The sequence below is a fragment of the Chenopodium album genome, chromosome 23 (genome assembly GCF_948465745.1).
Source record: "Chenopodium album chromosome 23, dcCheAlbu1.1, whole genome shotgun sequence".
Lineage (NCBI taxonomy): Eukaryota > Viridiplantae > Streptophyta > Magnoliopsida > Caryophyllales > Amaranthaceae > Chenopodium > Chenopodium album.
The window spans coordinates 29,086,486-29,106,191 of NC_137856.1; the positions used below are offsets into that span (position 1 = coordinate 29,086,486).

At 33.6% G+C, this 19,706-nt stretch overlaps 1 protein-coding gene across 1 annotated transcript; it reads right to left on the bottom strand.

The window, feature by feature from the left end:
• Positions 1–14,145: 14,145 nt before the first annotated feature.
• On the bottom strand, positions 14,146–17,948 carry LOC145607298 (delta-1-pyrroline-5-carboxylate synthase-like). Its single transcript, XM_081663001.1, has 10 exons — positions 17,898–17,948; positions 16,994–17,128; positions 16,404–16,478; positions 16,184–16,269; positions 15,917–15,992; positions 15,662–15,823; positions 14,984–15,261; positions 14,563–14,689; positions 14,362–14,381; positions 14,146–14,185 (listed from the first exon to the last, which is right to left on the bottom strand). Exons 1-10 carry the CDS (start codon positions 17,946–17,948, stop codon positions 14,146–14,148), a joined length of 1,050 nt encoding a protein of 349 aa, XP_081519127.1.
• Between the last annotated feature and the right edge of the window lie 1,758 nt (positions 17,949–19,706).

The window sequence follows — 19,706 nt, forward strand, 5'->3', positions numbered from 1 at the left end:
TAAAATTCTGAACATATATGAGTAAAAATTTAGAACATGTAAGTAAAAATTTAGAACATGCGAGTTAAAATTTAGAACATATGACTCAAACTAAAATTCTAAACATATGAGTAATAATTTAGAACATTTGTGTGAGTAATATGTTTAGAACATCTAATTTAAGAATTTGAACAAGTGATTAAAAATTTATAAAATTAGCTTTATGAAATTTTAAACATATGAGTAAAATTTAGAACATTTGATTTAAGATTATGAACATGTGAATAAAAATTTAGAACAAACTGATATAGAATATAGAAAGTGTGAGTAAAGAATTTAGAACATACGTGTAAAAAAATAGAACATACGCTTTAAAATCTGGAACATATAATTAAAAATCTTAGAACACACGTTTTAAAATTTAGAACATATAAGTTGAAATTTTGGAACAAGTTATTTAAAATTTATGACATCAAACTTAACTAATTTATGGTTTAGAACATCTGAATACTAAATTAGAACATTTGATTTAATTTAGAACACCTAAGGAAAAGTTTAGAACATCAGATTTAAAATTTAGAACATACGAGTAAAAAATTAGAACATAAAGAGTGTTCTCACATAAGAAACATTCTTACATAAGAAAAATTCTCACGAGAGCCTTCCCCTATATATATATAACCAATCATACTGATTTATGCATTTTTCTCAAAAAAAAAATAATAATAGTATGAATATTTATATCGTGCAGTGCTTAAAATAAAAAATATTTAAGCCCGTGTAAAAGTAAATCTAGAATTTTTTTTTTTTTTTTTTTTTTTTTTTTTTTTTTGCGTGGTTTTCTTTTATAACTCATCCCTTAAATGAATTTTTACATCTACTAAATATAAATAATATAGAGTAATAAATTATTTCAATATACCGTATATGCAAATAAGTAAAGTATATAACTTTATGTACGAAGTATAAAGAGGGGGATAGTCGTGCACGCATTGTATGCATGCGCCTCTAAACTTGTTTCAAGTAAAATGTACTCCCTTAAATTTTTTTGGATTTTTTGTAAATAACTACCCCAAAATGTACTCTGTATTGAATTAACCACCTTTTTTTCGAAATTAAAAAATACCACCCATTAATGTCAAAATCAGTAGATTTCACCACCCTTCTCCAATTCCGGCCAGTTTTCCAACTTAATCCGACTTGTTTTCCGACTCAGGGGCCCACAAAATATAAAATAAAGATTAAATCATAAAAATCCAAGCCCATCGCTGCCACTGACCTCCGGCAACCCATTCCCTTCACCGTTTTCGTTCCCGGCACCCCTTCCATTTCCCACCCCCGTTCCAGCAATCTCATCCACTCCTCAATCTCATCATCACCGTCACAACTACCGTCACATTGTCACAACTGTCAACCCATATTTCCAGAGAAAATAGCAACTCTCTAAATCTCCTCTTTTTCCACTTTCTTTCTCATCTTCAATCAATTACAAAATCACTTGAAAATTTCAGAAGTTTTGTACATGATTCAAATCCATTGTTACTTGAATTAAATCGACATTCTTATCAAACCAACAAATCAAAACCCTAAAAAACATAAAATTAATTTAAAAAAAAAAAAAATTGAAGAGTGCAAGTGCAACCTTGTGAGCAGAGGTAGCGGCGACGTGGTAGGGGTTTTGTGGGAAAGCGGCGAAGTGGGTGGGGTTTCATGAGGAAGCAGAGACATGGGTAGGGGTTTGGGGTAGGGGCTAGGTGGGGTTTTGCGAGCAAGGGTTGGGGCTTAGCTTGGTGAGGTTCGCCGGCAGGAGTAATGGTGCTGGGGTGAGGGTAGTCCGGTAATAGTGGTTGATTTTGGTGGGGTGATAGGAGATGGAGGAGCTTTAAGGGGATTTTTTTTAAAAAAAAAATAATTTTGAGCAATTACATGGTGACACATGTAGCCTAAGTCGGAAAACCGGTCAGAATTGAAGAAGGGTGGTGAAATCTACTGGTTTTGACATTAATGGGTGGTATTTTTTAATTTCGAAAAAAACGAGTGGTTAATTCAATGTAGGGTACATTTTGGGGTGGTTATTTACAAAAAAATCCAATATTTTTTTTTTATTTTATTTTGCATCACTTCCCTTTTCATAGGTGTTCTTTTTAAAATGTATCATTTCTATATTTGGTTACTTCATACTATATTTTATAGCTTTAATATAAAGGTTGTCAACTCAGGGGTGGAGCTAAGGGGAAGGGGGGCTAGGGTGGGCCATGGCCTCCCCCTTGGCTAAAAAAAAATATTAAATTTTGTATATAATTTATATAAGCTTTAGTGTAGAGAAGTTGGTTTTGGCCATGTGATATTAAACGAACAAGAGGTCAAGAATTAAAATCTTGCAACTAATATTTTTTTTTAAACAGTAAATGTAATTCAACGAACTCAATAATAGTTGCGAAATAACACATACATAGATATGATAGATCTAGCCCCCCTCACTAAAAAATTCTGGTTTCGCCACTGTGCCAACTGATGCACCTTGCGTACCTGATGCACCTTGCGTACCTAACCCCTACCTACCTTACTCTATACGTTATACTCCCTCCGTTTTATTTTTATATACATCACTTGGGAATGCACATAGTTTTAAGAGATAAATATAATATTGTGAGTGAATGAATAAATTATTATAATAAAAGTATGATGGGACCATGAAAGAGAGTATTATTATTTTTGACCTCCTAAGTACTCCGTGTATGTATTCTTTTTCATTTTCCTACTTCTGCTTTATTAATATGATCAAATTTAATTTCTAGTTTTACATATAGTCCACTTATAAAATGTAATAGGCAGCGGCATGCGAGTAACATTTTATTTTTATGAAAGAGAGTATTATTATAATAAAAGTATGATGGGACCATGAAAGAGAGTATTATTATTTTTATTATTTTTATAAAGGTGTAAAGGAGATAAAGGTCACTGAAAATATTATTATTATTATTACTATTATTATTATTATTATTATTACTACTACTACTACTACTACTACTACTAATATTATCGCATTATTATTATAAACATTAAATTTTTAAAGTTAAATATTAATTATTATTATTAGAGCCGACCCCAGTCCATTCCCCAGATTAACGAATTTGTTTATCTAGGGGTATAATTATCTTTTCAAGTAGCAATGGAGGGGTATATGCATCTTTCCATGTATTAGTTGAGGGGTACATGTGTAATTTCCTCACTAAACAGTTTAAGCAAAAGGCAAACAGTAATTGAACAGTACTTAATAAATGACCCTGCTTTTTCAATATATTTACAAAAACGCCATCAGATTAACAAAAATTCGTTTATCTGGCAGATTAACTTGTATTTTCCATTATTATTATATTAATTTATTATTATTACTATTAAAAATTAATAATTAGTATTATCTTTAAATATTAGTTATTATCTTAATATTAATTGTTATTATAAAAATCAATTATTGTTATTATAATTAATATTATTAGTTATAAGTATTATTATTACTATTACTACGAGTAGTATTATTACTATTATTATTATTAAATATTAATTATTATTATTAATTAATTATTATTTTTATTAAATATTAATAATTAATTATTATTTTTTTTTTTATTAAATATCATTAATTAATTATTATTATTAGTAGTAGTATTATTATTAAGTATTAATTATTTAATTATTATTATTATTAAATATTAATTATTATTTATTATTATTATTAAATATTATTTATTATTATAATAATTCAATATTAAGTATTAATTTTAAGTAGAGCAGAGCAGGGCAGAGCAGAGCATATTTCAGGAAAGCAGAGCAGAGCAGATTTCAGCAGAGCCGAGTAGAGCAAAGCAGCTCTAAAGAACGGGGCCTTAGTAGTTTATTGAAAAGTAATGAATGTGAGAGGAAAGATATAATAATAATAAAAAAAGTAGTAGTGGGCTCATGAGAGGAGACAAATATAATATTTTAATGTAGTTTTGCCAAAAAAGGAAGTGTAACACTTATTAAAACACGGCCGGATTTGATAAGTGTAACACTTATTAAAATTAAAACATGGAGGGAGTATATATTAAAAGAAAGCTTCCCATTTTTATATGAATTACCATGTAGAAATAGCTTTCTAATTTAGAATATACTCTCTCCATCCATAGTAATTCTTCCCATTTTCATGCATATCTTTTTTTCCAAATTAAAGCTCATACTTGATCATCAAATTATTTAGCTTTATATAAGTAACAGTATTTATGAAAATTTACATAGAAATGTATATAAAAAATATCGCATGTTATAGTTTTTTGTTCTTCTTATATTCAATGCATCATGTCGTATAAAACTTTAACCGATTGATTGATAATAATACTAATACATACTTTGTAGTGTATAATTCATGGAGCATTTAAGGGACTGCTTTTTAATTTGATAACACTTATATAGTTATATATGGAGTATATATTATGGACAAATTAAAAAAAAAAACACTAATATTAGTAAATATGGGGTTTTGTTTTAACAAGTCAAAGTGGTACATGTATAGTAAAAAGGTCAAAATTGTGCATGCACTTACAAAAATAGGGAGGGGTATAATTTTTAGATAACACATTATTCCCTCCGTATTTTAATAAGTGTTACAGTTTGACTTTTTTCACTATTCACATAATGTTTTGACTTGATTAATTTACCTATATATAAAAAACAAATGTTATTGAATAATACATTGTTGGATTTGTTATAACGCATACTTTAATATTATAAAATTTCCTATGATTATACTAACATATAATTAATTAGATAAATTAATGTTCAAAGTAGTGTCTCGAAATGTGTGTTTGGTTAATATGTAACACTTATTAAAACACGGAGGGAGTATATAAAGTTAATCCAATTCGTTCAGTTGAATGTTGTATACTGTGACAATCTAAATAGTTTATTATGACTTTATGAGTTCTAGTTATTTACGGTTTGCTAATAGTTCGTTATTAGAAATTCTGGATCCGCCACTCAAAGTACCCTATCTTTAGAAGGTGATGATGATAAAACTATATCTTTCGAGGGAGAAAAGTTTGTTTAAATGATAATTAGCACAATGATTACATTATAGAAAAATTAGGATGTCACTTCATAATATGGTTATTGAAAAAAAATCCACTTGATAGAAAATGAAAAAACCTAAGGGCCACCAACCATGTACAATAGCAATAAGCAATAATGCATGTATGCATCGAAATAGTTGATTATGACTGGTGAGCCTATGTATCGAAAGTCCTCGTGTGTGTTCAGCTGTGTAGTCTAGAGGTTGCTTTGAGATTGGTCGTGGTTGTCCTATAATTCGTTGGCGGAGCGTGTGGGCATGTTGTCCAATGGGCATGGTCCAATGTGTGGTGGAGAGAGAACCTATCTCTCATGTGTCATCGAAGTTTGGTGATCTGGTGAGCCTATGTATCGAAAGTCCTCTTGTGTGTGTTCAGCTGTGTAGTCTGGAGGTTGCACTAAGATTTGTCGTGGTTGTCCTGTAATTCGTTGGCGGAGCGTGTGGGCTTGTTGTCCAATGGGCATGGTCCGGTGCGTGGTGGAGAGTGAATCGTGGTAGCTGCTTGTGTAATCAAGCGGCGGGTCCCGTGGTAGTAACGGCGGTACTGAGATGGGCTAGTAGCAGATTGGGGCTATCGTTCGAGGGGAGGATTGTTGGGAATATGCATCCCAAGTCCCATATGGAAGAAATAAGGAAAGGATGACTTCCTTATAAGTAATTGCACACTCCAAATAGTATGAGGCCTTTTGGCAAGGTGTCCAAAAACAAATCTGTGCGGGCTAGGCTCAAAGCGGACAATATCATACTAATGTGGAGTGGAGTGTGCATGCGACCCGTTAAGGTGAGTGACCTGGGCCCAGCAATTGGTATCAGAGCCGACGGTTCGGCTGGGACAATATGGGCGTTACGTGTGCATGGGACGGTTCCCTCAAATGTGTGACCTCACGATTTGGTGCCTTGTGTCGAAAGTCCTCCTGACATTGTGGCTCAGGCGCGCGTGTCCCGTGGATATAGCGGCGGTGCAAGATAGTTTCGTTGGAGGGGAGACCATGAGTTATGTGGTCCTTGGTCTGAGGGGAGGTTTGTTGGGATAGTTCATCCCAAGTCCCACATGGAAGAAATAAGGAAAGGATGATTTCCTTATAAGTGATTGCACACTCCAAATAGTATGAGGGCTTTTGGGAAAGTGCTCAAAAATAAATCCGTGCGGGCTAGGCCCAAAGCGGACAATATCATACTAATGTGGAGTGGAGTGTGCGTGCAACCCGTCAAAGTGGGTGACCCTGGCCCAACACTCCACTCCCTAATTCCTTATCACTCGAAGAACTTCATAAAAGGTAGGTTACTTTTCTAGTTTTTGAATTACACCAACAACAATCAAAACACCCTACAAAACAGAAATTGATCACTTAGAGATGAATATGAAGGGAAAGAGTAAGGTAATGAAAAATATTATGCTAGTTATTATGGTTGGGTTTATGTTGATTGTTGTCACTTCTGCCAATGGTAATCACAATAATATTAATAGAAAGATTATGTCTCTTCCATCAAAAAACATCTTGTTGCAGCTTGAGAGAATCATGATTCCTAATAATCTTGGTTGTGTAGGCTTTGGGGAGTGGTGTGACGGGTTTTTTTTACCAATGTTGTGATCCCTATCACTGCACCCGACCCGTTACCGGTGTCGTAAGGTATCCCCCAATATAATGGCACAAAAATTATTTCCTTAATTACTTTTTAAGGAATTATGCGAAAAATTAATGTTGAAGTGCCAAAATGATTACCCCAAATAAATTGATGGTCAAGTTTAATGTTATGTTTGTTCTCTTTATATTGTTGAAGTTATGTATGTACGGACTCCTTCCAGGGGCGGAGTTAGGGGGGCTGGTGGAGGCCCTGCCCCCGTGGCCCAATTGCAAGTTTCATTAACATCAAAAGCTGGCCCCCTTAAAATATTATTATAAACAATGAATTTACATATTAGAATTGTCTTGTAATAATCCATTGTTCAGTGGTAGGAGTGGACATGTGATTCAGCCCATTAGCAAAGAGGTACCGAAATCGAGACTTAGTGCTTTGTTTTTATGCATGCAACTTAAGTGAATGCGAAAACAAAATTTACCTGGGAAATATAAATTTGCACAAGTATTGTTGCAAATTGGAGTAATATTTATGGTTGTTGGAAAAAGCAAATAAGGTAAACATTTCACGCCCTAATATGTGCATTCAATCTTTTCTAAATACTCGTGTATGCATGTGTTTCTTAATCTTAACGTGTTTTATAAGCTTCTAAATCTCAAGCATTCCAATCTTTTCTCAATTTTAGACAATATGTGCAAACTCAATTTGAAAGACCCGTTAAATGCTTTCAAAGTGACCATGGTCGTGAATTCGACAATGATCCTTTCAAGAAATTTTGTCTAGATAATGGAATGGTTTTCAGATTTTCATGCCCTCACACTTCTTCCCAAAACGGCAAAGCTGAACGTATGATTCGCACTATAAATAATATCAAACGCACTTTACTATTCCATGCATCCCTTCCTCCGATTTTTTGGGCCCATGCTTTAGAGACCGCTACTTATCTTCTTAACATCTTACCGACTAAGTCCCTAGAGAACTTAACTCCGGCTCAAGCTCTCTTTCGCAAAAACCCTTCTTATGATCATCTTAGAGTTTTTGGTTGTCTTTGTTACCCAAATTTAGCCTCTACCGCTCCACATAAGCTTGCCCCGAAGTCTACTCCTTGTGTCTTCCTAGGCTATCCTTCCAATCACCGTGGCTATAAGTGCTTTGATCTCACCACAAACAAAATTATTCTTTCTAGACACGTTGTGTTTGATGAGTCGGTTTTCCCTTACAAAAATTTGGCTAATTTCAGATTGTCAGATTATAATTTTTTAGGCTTTGATGAACAATCTCCATTGCTCACTCATTCTTATTTACGGAATCAACTCACTCACTCAAACCCAGCTCCTCAAACTCGGCAGCCCACACCCCAGGCCCACACACCAGGCCCACCTTCGCCAGCCCACCCCTACACTACTCCAGCTGGGCCAGCGTCTAATGGGCCAGCCCCTGCAGCAACCCAGTCCTTCTCTTCACCCTTTTCACGGACTGGGCCTACTTCCTGTCAGACCACTCCGCAACACAATTGCGGCACACCCACTCCTCCCGCAACATCACCGTGGACCCCACTGCCACACAACCCAGCCTCGTCTACATACTCCCCCCCACTGATGCGTGGCATCCCCCCTCTCCAACCTACTCGGCCACCACCCCCCTCTCCCCGAGTCACCCGTAGTCAACGGGGTATCTTTAAGCCAAACCCGAAATATTGCAACCTAACCGTTCAACAATCGGGTCCTTCTCACATCAAATCACCCCTTCCAAAATCATATAAACAAGCCTTAAATGACCAAAATTGGAATGCGGCGATGAATGATGAGTATAGTGCTTTAATTAAAACAGGGACATGGGAATTGGTGCCTAGGCCTGCGGGGGTGAATGTTGTAAATTGTATGTGGCTTTTTAAGCATAAATACAAGTCTAATGGTGACCTTGAAAGGCACAAAGCTCGTCTTGTATGTGATGGCTGGTCACAGGAAATTGGTGTGGATTGTGATGAGAATTTCAGTCCGATAGTTAAACCGGCCACTATTCGCACTGTTCTCAGTTTAGCTTTGGCTAAAAAGTGGTCGATACATCAACTAGATGTCAAAAATGCCTTTTTACATGGTGATTTGCAGGAAACTGTTTATATGCATCAACCTCCGGGTTTTGTTGATCGGAGGGCTCCTACTCATGTTTGTCGGCTCCGCAGGGCTCTCTATGGTTTGAAACAAGCTCCTAGAGCTTGGTACCAACGCTTTGCAAATTTTCTCGTCAAATTGGGTTTTGTCATTTCCAAGAGTGACAACTCTCTTTTTACTTTCCGGCAGGGTGATGATATGGCATATTTGCTTTTATATGTTGATGATATTATTTTAGCTACCTCATCTGACAGGTTGCGTACATGAATTATTTCTCAGTTGCAAACTGAGTTCCCTATGACTGACTTTGAGTTATTTTTTGGGGATTGCGGTGACCCGCAAACCCTCTTATATGCTACTTTCACAGGAAAAGTACGCACAGGAGATTTTAGAGCGTGCAGGTATGGCCTCTTGTAAGCCTGCAGCTACTCCAGTTGACACTAAGTCCAAACTTAGTGCAGATGCCGGACCACCTTTTCGGGATCCTACTTTGTATCGCAGTTTAGCAGGTGCTCTTCAGTATCTCACATTTACCAGGCCAGATATTTCTTATGCGGTACAACAGGTGTGTCTATTTATGCATGATCCCCGGGAACCTCATTATGAGGCATTGAAACGCATTCTGCGTTATGTTCAGGGTACCATTGATCACGGCTTACATTTATATCCTACTGTTTCTCATCGATTGATTACTTACACTGACGCTGACTGGGGAGGTTGTCCCGATACCCGGCGTTCTACTTCGGGCTATTGTTGTTTCCTTGGGGACAACCTCGTGTCTTGGTCATCTAAGCGTCAACATACTTTGTCTAAATCGAGTGCAGAAGCAGAATATCGAGGCGTCGCAAATGTTGTCTCTGAGGCATGTTGGCTTCGTAATTTATTACTTGAGTTACATTGTCCTCTACGGCAGGCTACTATAGTTTATTGTGATAATGTCAGTGCTATCTACCTTTCTGGCAACCCGATACAACACCAACGCACCAAACATGTGGAGATGGATATTCATTTTGTTCGAGAAAAGGTTGCTTTGGGGGAAGTACGGGTTCTACATGTTCCTACTAGATATCAGTTTGCGGACATTTTCACTAAAGGCCTATTACGAGATTTATTTCTGGAATTTAGGTCCAGTCTTAGCGTACGACCTCCTCCCGCTACGACTGCGGGGGTGTGATAGATATTATATTTAGGATAATATTTGTCACAGATTAGGATATATTAAATGTATATTTTGTATGTTTATCGGATCTAGGATTCCTAACGTGTTTAGGCCTAGCGTTGTAAACTCTATATATTTGATCAATGGTACACACTCCATATTGAGGAGTTTTCCCGAAATCTAACATTTTGGGACTAAAATTTGTCCATAAGGGACTATCAAAAGTGGACGGAGGGAGTATTAGTTTTGTTTATTTTACTTTTCCAATCCTTCTTATAATAATTTTCTCCATATTCTTAATCTATGTATAATATTATCTTAATTAATATAAGTCTCGGCCCCTATAGAATTTAATTCTTGGCTTCGCCCCTGCACTATTCCTACGTTCTATGCCACTAGGTGTCTAAGGAGCCATAAAATTAACACCACTAGGTGTCTAAGGAGCCATAAAATAAATGTTAATTATGTAATTAAGGTACCTTTCGTATTTGTGTATCATTTGTATTTTTGAATTATGGTTATTCGTCGTTTGTCGTGATTGATTGGAGGTGAGAATATGTGCCGGTGCCCGGTGGAGTTTCCTTTCAACGTTACCATGATCATCTTTCCAAGAAAGTCATGAAAAATCTTGTAAGATGAATCGTTATTTTCTTGTGTGATTATTTGATAAAGATAACTTGACTTCATATATTTCTATCAACTTTTTTTATACGCTCGTATAATATTCTGCTTTAATTATGTTATTCTAGCATATAATACTTCATAATTAATATGTTATTAGATGAAGCCCGTGCGATGCACGGTTTGTTTGAATTTTCTAAAACATATTTTTTTGTATTTATGTGCTAAAATTTGTTGCATATTTAGATAAAATTCTTAATATCAAAAGATAATATTTTATATTTAATTAATTTAAACTTAAAAATATCATTTGTCAATTTTGCTTACGTGGCATTTGAATTATTTAATTGTAAAATAAATTAATAATCTCTTATTTAATTGGCTACAACTAAACTTTATAATCATACGTGGCGTGCTAAGAAAATTAAATCCTACGTGGCTCTCTAAAAACTCGGGAAAAAACTTCCCTTTATATATATATATATTAGATTTGGTGCCCTAATACTAAAGTACTAGATCACTACTAAAATTTGGTCAAATTGCGACCGTTTTTCTACGACCGTCATTAAAACGGTCGCAATTTATGAAATTTGCGACCGTTTTCAAAGCGGTCGCAGATTTGCGACCGTCATTTAGCTACAAAACCGTCGCAATGGTATTTTAACTTTTTTTAAAAATAAAAAAAGCGTGTAAAATAATTCAAAATATAAATAACCCAGTTGCGACCGCTTTTAACGGTCGCAAAAGTCAATAATTGCGACCGATTATTTGCCGGTCGCAAATTTGCGACCGCTAAAAGCGGTCGTAAAAAGAACTTTTTTTTTTTAATTAAATAAGGGTATAAAAGGGTGGTCAGCTAACTTAACCCTAATTTTCTCTTCTCACGCCGCTTCTCTCTTTTCTCTCTCCTCTTTCTATTCTCTATGTTCTCACGCTTACTCTCTCTTCTCCTCTTTCCTATCTCTCTCTTCTCTTTCCTTCTCTTCTGCTCCTCCTCTTTGATACTGCTAGCTCGTCTATCCTCCTCACCCTAATTTTTTTCTTTTCTTGCGTTATTCACCGAGCAACAAACGAATTTTGCGATATTCATCGAGCTACAAACAATTTATGGTGTTAATGGTCAAATTCGACCATAAAAATTCCAGATCTGGAGTTTTCATGGTCAAATTTGACCATATAAACCCAAAGAGGAAGAAATATTGTAAAAGGTATGTTGTTTTTTCTTGAAATTTTGTTTGTTTTTATTTATTTTCGATTTTTGTGGGTTTAATTCATTTTTTGTTCGATTTTTTGGTCGAATTCGGTGTAATTTATGCCCATTTAATTTTCTTTGCGATTTAATTTATATGGGTTTTATTTCATTCGATTTTATTTATGTGATTTTGATACTTGTTCAAATTTGAATGTGGGTATAATATTTGTGATATTATTTATGTGGGTTTAATTTTTTTGTTTGTTTTTGGTTTTTTTCAATTTATGTGGGTTTTAATTCTTTTTTTGTTCGATTTCTTGGCCGAATTTCTTGGATTTGATTTTTGGTCGATTTTTTGGTTGAATTGTTCTTCATTCTGGGTTTGGTGCTTTTTCATTAATTTTGGTTTTATTTTTGTTAAACGTATGTTGATTTTTTTTATTTTTTTTTTGAAATACAAACGTATGTTGATATTTTAGGTTGAATTGTTCTTCATTTTTATCGGTTTGATTTTTGTTAATTTTCATTTTGAATTTGTCTATGATTTTTGGTAATTTTTTTGATTTTTTGTTTGATATTTGCGGTTTTTTGCTTGTAAAATTGATTTATTTTCTGCTGGGTTTCATTTTATTAATTGATTTTTGTGGTTGCTGCTTGTAATTTGGATTTTGTGGTTTGTTTTTGCTTGAATTTGATTTATTTTTATTTTTTGTTTGCATTGATTTCTAGATTTTGGTTTCGTTTGTTTTAGATTTTTTATTTTATTTTTTTTTCAAATTTTAGCGACCGCTTTAGGCCGTCGCAAATGATCATTTTTGCGACCGTTACTATACCAGTCGCAAATATTATACATTACGACCGTTAATGTAACAGTCGTTGAAAATAACGGAAACGGTCGCAAATAAATTGCGACCGTCAACCAGTCGCAATTTTGAGTTTTTGCGACCACGTGAATAACGACTACCACATTACGACCGTTGACGGTCGCAATCACTTTTTGCGACCGTTTTTGCTCTTTTTACGACCGTTAGAGACGGTCGCAATTTAGCCGAATTTTTGTAGTGGATGAAGCCCGTGCGATGAACGGGTTGATCTATTTTTTTTTTTTAAAAAAAAAAAATATTTTTCATATTTATGTGATTACATTTGTTATTTTATTAGTTTTACGTAATATATCATTTTCTCCGTATTTATTTTAAAATATTAAATAAAATTCATAATCTCAAAAGATAATATTCCGTATTTAATTAATGTAACTATTAAAATCTCATTGGTCAATTATGCTTATGTGGCACTTGAATTATTTATTAGATATAACTATAATTTATAATCCTACGTGGCACGTTAACTTATCTTGGGTGGCATAATCCTATCGTAGTGTTTTAAAAATATTAATCCTATGTGGCGCTCTAATAATTTTTAAAAAATAAAAATCCTACGTGGCGCTCTAAAATCTCGGGAAAAAACTCCCCTTTATATATATATATTAGATTGGCACAATGATACATGGTAAAATTGAGCTAGAGCACACTTTTGTATTTAATTTATAATCCACGTTTTGATTATGGTTCTTTTTACACGATCTAACCCTAATTTTCTTATTCTATTCATTAAAAATGATGAGGACAAAGAAAGGTGATTTTGACCTGGCCATTATTGACGAGTTTAAGAACACTCTAGATAGGAGGGATTTAGATTGTATATAAAATAGAGCCCCTCATTTTTTGAATCATGCACACAATTATAAACTTTCTCAACTTCTCAAGCATTCTTACAAGCATCTTTCATAATCCTCTCTCTTAAATATATTCATACTTGATTTCTACTTGTGCCTTTAAATTTCCCACACTTATCATCATATCACTTTGCTCTGCTAAGTACCTTGGGGAGTTGGAGAGCCTTAACTAGAGTCTAATAGGTGGTGATTCTAGTTGGCCGCGTGCAAAAGACCAAGGGGAAATAGTTAGCAAGTAACATTATGCCATTATAGATTACATATTTACATTAATATGCACCCTTTTTTATTTTATTTTATTTCAAACTAATTGCTTTTGATTTTACTCCCTCCATACTCAAATGTTTTCATTTTTTTCATTTGCTTTTAGGAGAAAAAAATAACTATTGGGTATATATATAATACGGGTATACACGCCGATCTGTGATGTTACATATTCATATACATTAATCAATAAGGAGAATAGGTAAAGATTTTCATGATTTATTAATTACTTAATATTTTTAGTTGTCTTAACCAATTTTTAATTCTAGTTTTGGTTGAATTGCAAAGTAATTTTTTTTTAAAGATCAATATTTGGTAAATAAAATTTAGTTGCTTCGCAATATCATAAAGAACCTATTTTAAAACTTTTTTTTTTTTTTTTTTGTTGATGCGGGATTATGTCAAGCTGTAGTAGATCATTGAACTTATAGCTATGCTTGCATTACAAAAACATAAAAGCAAAAAGACATAAAGTTGTGAGAATTTGTTAGCGTCTCGGTCACTTAGAAAATTATAAAACAAAATTTTGATCTTGTCCAAATCCAAAAATGTTAAAGCAAATTTATGATTGATATAGAAAGTACTCAATCGAATAAAAAACACTTTATATACCATGCTAGGTTCACGAACACCTGAAAAAACAATCATCAAAAATTAAGTAACAGATAGCCTCGTTAAGTAGGAGTTAATTATAAGCTTAGAGAAAAATAGCAAAGATAAATTCCTTCACCATCCCATAATCTAGCCTTTTGCACATAAAAACAACTTTTAAAGGTAAAATATCGATTAGATTATAGATCAAACCTCCCATACCTCAATATTCCTTAAAATTGGACTCATAGGTGTCCTAGTTGGAGCAAACAAATGAGCATCCTTGTGAAATAGAGTCCCAACACGCTGGCCTTCAATTATTTTGATAATAGTGTCTGTTTCTATGCCACTTCAAACAAGTCCAAAAAAAAAAAAAGAGGTTAAATTTGATGATTACACGTACAAAGACGACAAGGTAGTTTAAGGTGCTCAATCAATACATACGTTTTACCCATCATAAATGTACCTTTTTTTTTAAAAAAAATATTTATTTTTTTTGTGAGAAACTACGGAGTATCTATTAAAACAACACTTTTAAAGCAAATTTTTTATTATTAATTATTAAAAAAAAACTACTAAAAAAACCTTCAAAATTTGAATAGCACTGCTCATTAACAATTTCCGTCCATACATAGAGCCATACCTAGCTATGATTACGGGAATTCCATCACGGGAAGCAGCAAGAGCAGATTTTACTTTGATTGTGAAACCCCCTTCGCACATTCTAGTCTTAAATCTAAGACTGACTCCTTCTCGATCCTTGTTTTCAATAAAAGTGTGTATAAGCTTTGATTGTTGATCATCTGGTGCACCATTATAAAGACCGTTCATATCACTCAACAAAATGAGGAGATCTGCCTTTAGTACCACAGCAACCAAAGCTGCTAAACTATCATTATCCCAGAATATTCCTGATGAATCCTGCTCAAAGTTCTTACAATTAGATTTGTCAAAGCTTGCAGAAAAAACGAACCATTAGTTATTTTAATTAAGAAATTATTCACTCTGCATCTATTAGTATGTTACTTCTGGGTTCAGCTTAAATTAAATTACGTGGGCGTGTTCGACAACAGTGTTTAGGTAGCTACATAAACAATTTGTGTGTTTGGCACAACAGTGGTGAAAGTAAGGGCTTGTTCTCTTCAGATTATTTTCAGTTCAGTTCAATTATGTTCTTAATTTTCTTCTCTCATAAAATATTCAGTTCAGTTGAACTCAATTCAATTAAACTCAGTTCAGTCAATCAAAACAGGTCGTAGCTTTTGCCAAAAAGTTATAACTTTTGAGTAGTTGTTAAATTAAGTAAATAAACCATACATACCTCGTAAGGCGCTTTCCTGGTAGTTACTGCATGATTTTCATTTACTACAGGTATAATTTTCAAATCCAGTAACTGGTTTACAGTTTCAGAAAGCTGTGTTCTAAAATTTGGATTCCTGAAGTCGTTGTCCGTAATAAGTAGCTGAGCACACGTTAGATCCAACTGCAAAAATACATTATGCACTATGCAATCAGTTTATTTCACAATCATGAGTATATATTTCACAATTACGTAATAAGTTGCTCGAATGGTGACCTGACTAAACAACGCGTCATAAAGATCCATGAGACCATTCTGTCCAACAGCAGCACATACTTTGTCATCAAGTTCACTGCAATATTGACAAATAACTCAAGATTACCAAGTGATAGTCAATGTTTATTTGGTTTATAAACAAATTTTCTGTTGTAGTTTGCACAAAAAGCATTGAAATAATGTAAGAATTGAAAAATAGCTTGACAAAGTATTAACTATACATTTCACATGAGACATTTCAATACATAACTTCTATAGACATTTCACCTGAATTGAAGTTTCTGACGACCAACACTGACAGCACCTGAAGTCACTATAATGACTTCATATCCATTGATGTGTAACTTCTTGATCTGCATCGAAAAAAATGTGAAGCAGTTCAGTTTGAATAAGATACACCAAATATGAGAAAAGTGAAGGATTTCTATAAATACTCGATCGATCAATCGAGGTGAAATTATAAAAGGAATAATAGAAGTTACTTGACCTGCTCACAAAGTGCTACTAGTCTTCCAAGTGCTATTCTCCCATCTTCACCACTAGTAACAACGGCAGTTCCAACCTGCTTATGGATAATGGATTGAATTCAAATCGTTCTATAACAAATTTCATTTCTCAATATGAGAAACAGAATCATGATCAGATCATCTACTGATACTCGGCCCTAGCAGCCTAGCTGAAGCATGCAGTACATTGAGTTACAGAGTATATATTCATTAGCTGTTAAACTAAACTCAAATTCTAGCTCCATGATCATTATATTGCTTGTTTAGAGTAGTTTGGGTACGCTTGAGCCTCTCACCCTTCAATTATCCCATCGTTTATTGAACATATCTATTACAAAGTAATTAGTAATACTCCCTCCATTTTTTTTTTTAAATGTATCACTTGGGAATGTTATAATAAATGTAAAATGGAGATCATGAAAGAAAAAACATGTGATTAATTCTATGCTAGAAAATAAGGTCAAACCCTATTTTTCGGCATAAGGTATGACTTTGCTCGCAAAAAAAAATTGGTTTTTGAAGAGGTTTGTGACAAAATTTCTTACATACTTCCTATATCAATATTTAGCACCCAATAATTTTGTATGCACTCCACTCCAAGAATAATGGTTAGCTCCGTTATGAGATTTTTGGAGGATGAAGCAAAGTGGAGATGGAAATCAACAATAGATGTCAATTTCAATTTTCTATTTTCAACTACAAGCAGCTACAACAAAATAACTAATCAGATGACAGATATCATCTCTCAAAAGTTCCGAACAATATCAATAAGTTATTCATTGCAACAAAATCATGAAACTATGTCTCAATATAATTGAAAACAACCTTAATGTGAAACATGTGGTGTTGTGCCTAAATATCCCATTTGCAACTTTTCATCAATAGATACCACACCAAAATAATGAAATTGTAATTTAAAATAGTACTCCCTCCGTCCCAAAAAGAACGACCCATTTGGCCAAAACTTTGTCCCAAAAAGAATGACCCATTTGCAATAAAACACCCACCAAATTTGCTACAATATTTGTGCAAAATTAGCTTCCCCATATAAAAATTTGATTTTTCATGTTATTTTATTATTTTCTCTCTCTATTTTTTTTACAAACCCCATGTAAATTTATCTTTTCAATATACTTTTACTTCTTTTTACTTAACTTCCTTAATACCCGCGTAATCAACCCAAATGTGTCGTTCTTTTTGAGACGGAGGGAGTATATAATTAAAATATATATCAAGGATATTAACTCGTGTCAAAATTAGCCAAAAATAACAATGTTAGTCAATAAATGCTAAAATACAACTAAAGAATTATAGTGAATGAAAAATTTCTTAAAATCTCGAATCGGCACATTATTAAAAACATCGTCAAATTCAATGATCACAAATGAATTAAAACCTTCGTCAAAAACAAGAATTAGCATGCAATTTCATCAAAAAAAAAAAAAAAAAAGGAACGACAATGCAATGAAATTGACCTTGACGACGATACGCTTGACATCCTTAATGAAGACTCTGTAAGGGTCCATTTGGAGAAGTAGAATAAGAAATCAGACGATTCAGAGAGTCGATCAAATCCCAAATAAATCGACTTGGTAATTTGGTAATTGGTATAACAAACCAGCTGATACGGTGGAGAAAGATTACGAAAAAAAAAAGAAATGATTATTAAGGTTTTTTTTTTTTTTTTTTTTTTTTTTGGGTGAAAGCTAGAAGTAGAAATGGTTAAGTTAGGGCAGTTAATAACTTAATATACATAGAGTCATAAACCACTAAACCTCAAAATACTATGCCCAAAAAATTGCACAGCGGTTTGGTTTTTGTTTTGAAAATCGAATTAAAGATGGTGTGGTTTGGTTTGGGTTGAATTATATGGCAGGTACGGTTGAAAAATCCAAAATCGAATTAATATGGTTTGGTATTGATTTCTTTGTTTAAATAATTCCTTTAAAAAAACATAATTTTTTAAGGAAAATAAATACCCCCAATATAAACCCTACTTTAAATTTAACAAGCCTTCTGGCCCGTGCAATGCACGGGTTATTCATATAAAATTATATTGAGAAATAAGTGAGGAAATATCAGTAAGTTATTATAGGGTATAATATGTAATCGGAAACATGATTAAAGAAATTAAAATTTTGGAACTCTAATCGAAATAGAGGCTTAAATAGAAGGTGGAAGGGCTAAAATTAAAGAGAGAATAGGAAATGGTTGAATTAAAGGGGAGAGATGAAGATGAAGAGATGAAGTGTGTATGAAAGATGAAGTATAAGTTTAATGAAAGAATTAAAAAAAGTGGTGTAATAAAAAGTTAATAGTATAAGATGACATGTGGCACTATGGTTAAAGAAGTGTAGTTGAATGAATGGGGACATGTGTCTTTCTTAGTAACTGTTTGGCCTAGTTTCTACAAGGGTTTCTTTATCTAAGAAATAGAAATTGGGCCAAACAAGGATTTTTAAAAAACAGAAACACTTTTTCAAGAAGCCCAAAACAGCTTCTAGAGTGGGCAAAATGAGAAGCACCAATTTTGAGCTTCTCTACATCAGTTTCTCGGGGAGCTATTTTCCCATTTAATGAAACTTTTTGTTGGACAAAAATATCCTTAACATTTCACAAAAAGACCTCTTATATCCCATTAAAAAAAGAAACCCCTCTTCTCTCTTCTCCTCTCTCATAAACATCAGCTCTTTCTCTCTCCTGAAACACAAACCCCTCAACCCTCAAGGCCAAAAATCATCACCGACGACATGCAATCTGGTCCTCCTAGACCACCGGCGCCACCATTTCGTCCACCCAAGAGGACACAACCAAGCAATAATAAGGTATTAATTTTTTTTATTTATGGAAATTTCTTCTCTTTTGTGGGTAGAACCCTAATTTCTTTGCATTGATTTTGAAATAGGAGAAAGATATAAATCTCAGTGGTTCTCCTCATCCAAATCATCCCAATATGTCACGAACCAGAAGTTCTGCCAATGAGGTTAGTGAATTTGGTCCAAAATTTAGATATTGAAATTTTCAATTTTGATTCAATTTAGGCGTTTCATTTCAAATTCTGTATTTTCAATTTTGATTCAATTGAGTTGGATGAACTAGGATTAATATGACAAGTGTTTGGGTAGTGCTGTAGTGAATTTCAAATGACATGGTTTTGTTGGATGATTGATTCAAACCAATTATGGCTAGTTGTTGTTGAAGGGTCCATTTTCTGTGAGGATAAATTAATTAGGAGTATGTTGTATGTTGTAAGGTTTGTATTCTCTTAATTTCAAAAGGCAAAT

Coding starts and splice junctions, on each gene's coding strand:
- LOC145607298 (XM_081663001.1), bottom strand. CDS start 17,948: ATGGACCCTTACAGAGTCTTCATTAAGGATGTCAAGCGTATCGTCGTC. Junction 15,993..16,183: donor CGTCAGAAACTTCAATTCAG/GTGAAATGTCTA, acceptor TCAATATTGCAG/TGAACTTGATGACAAAGTAT. Junction 15,262..15,661: donor CCAGGAAAGCGCCTTACGAG/GTATGTATGGTT, acceptor AACTTTGAGCAG/GATTCATCAGGAATATTCTG.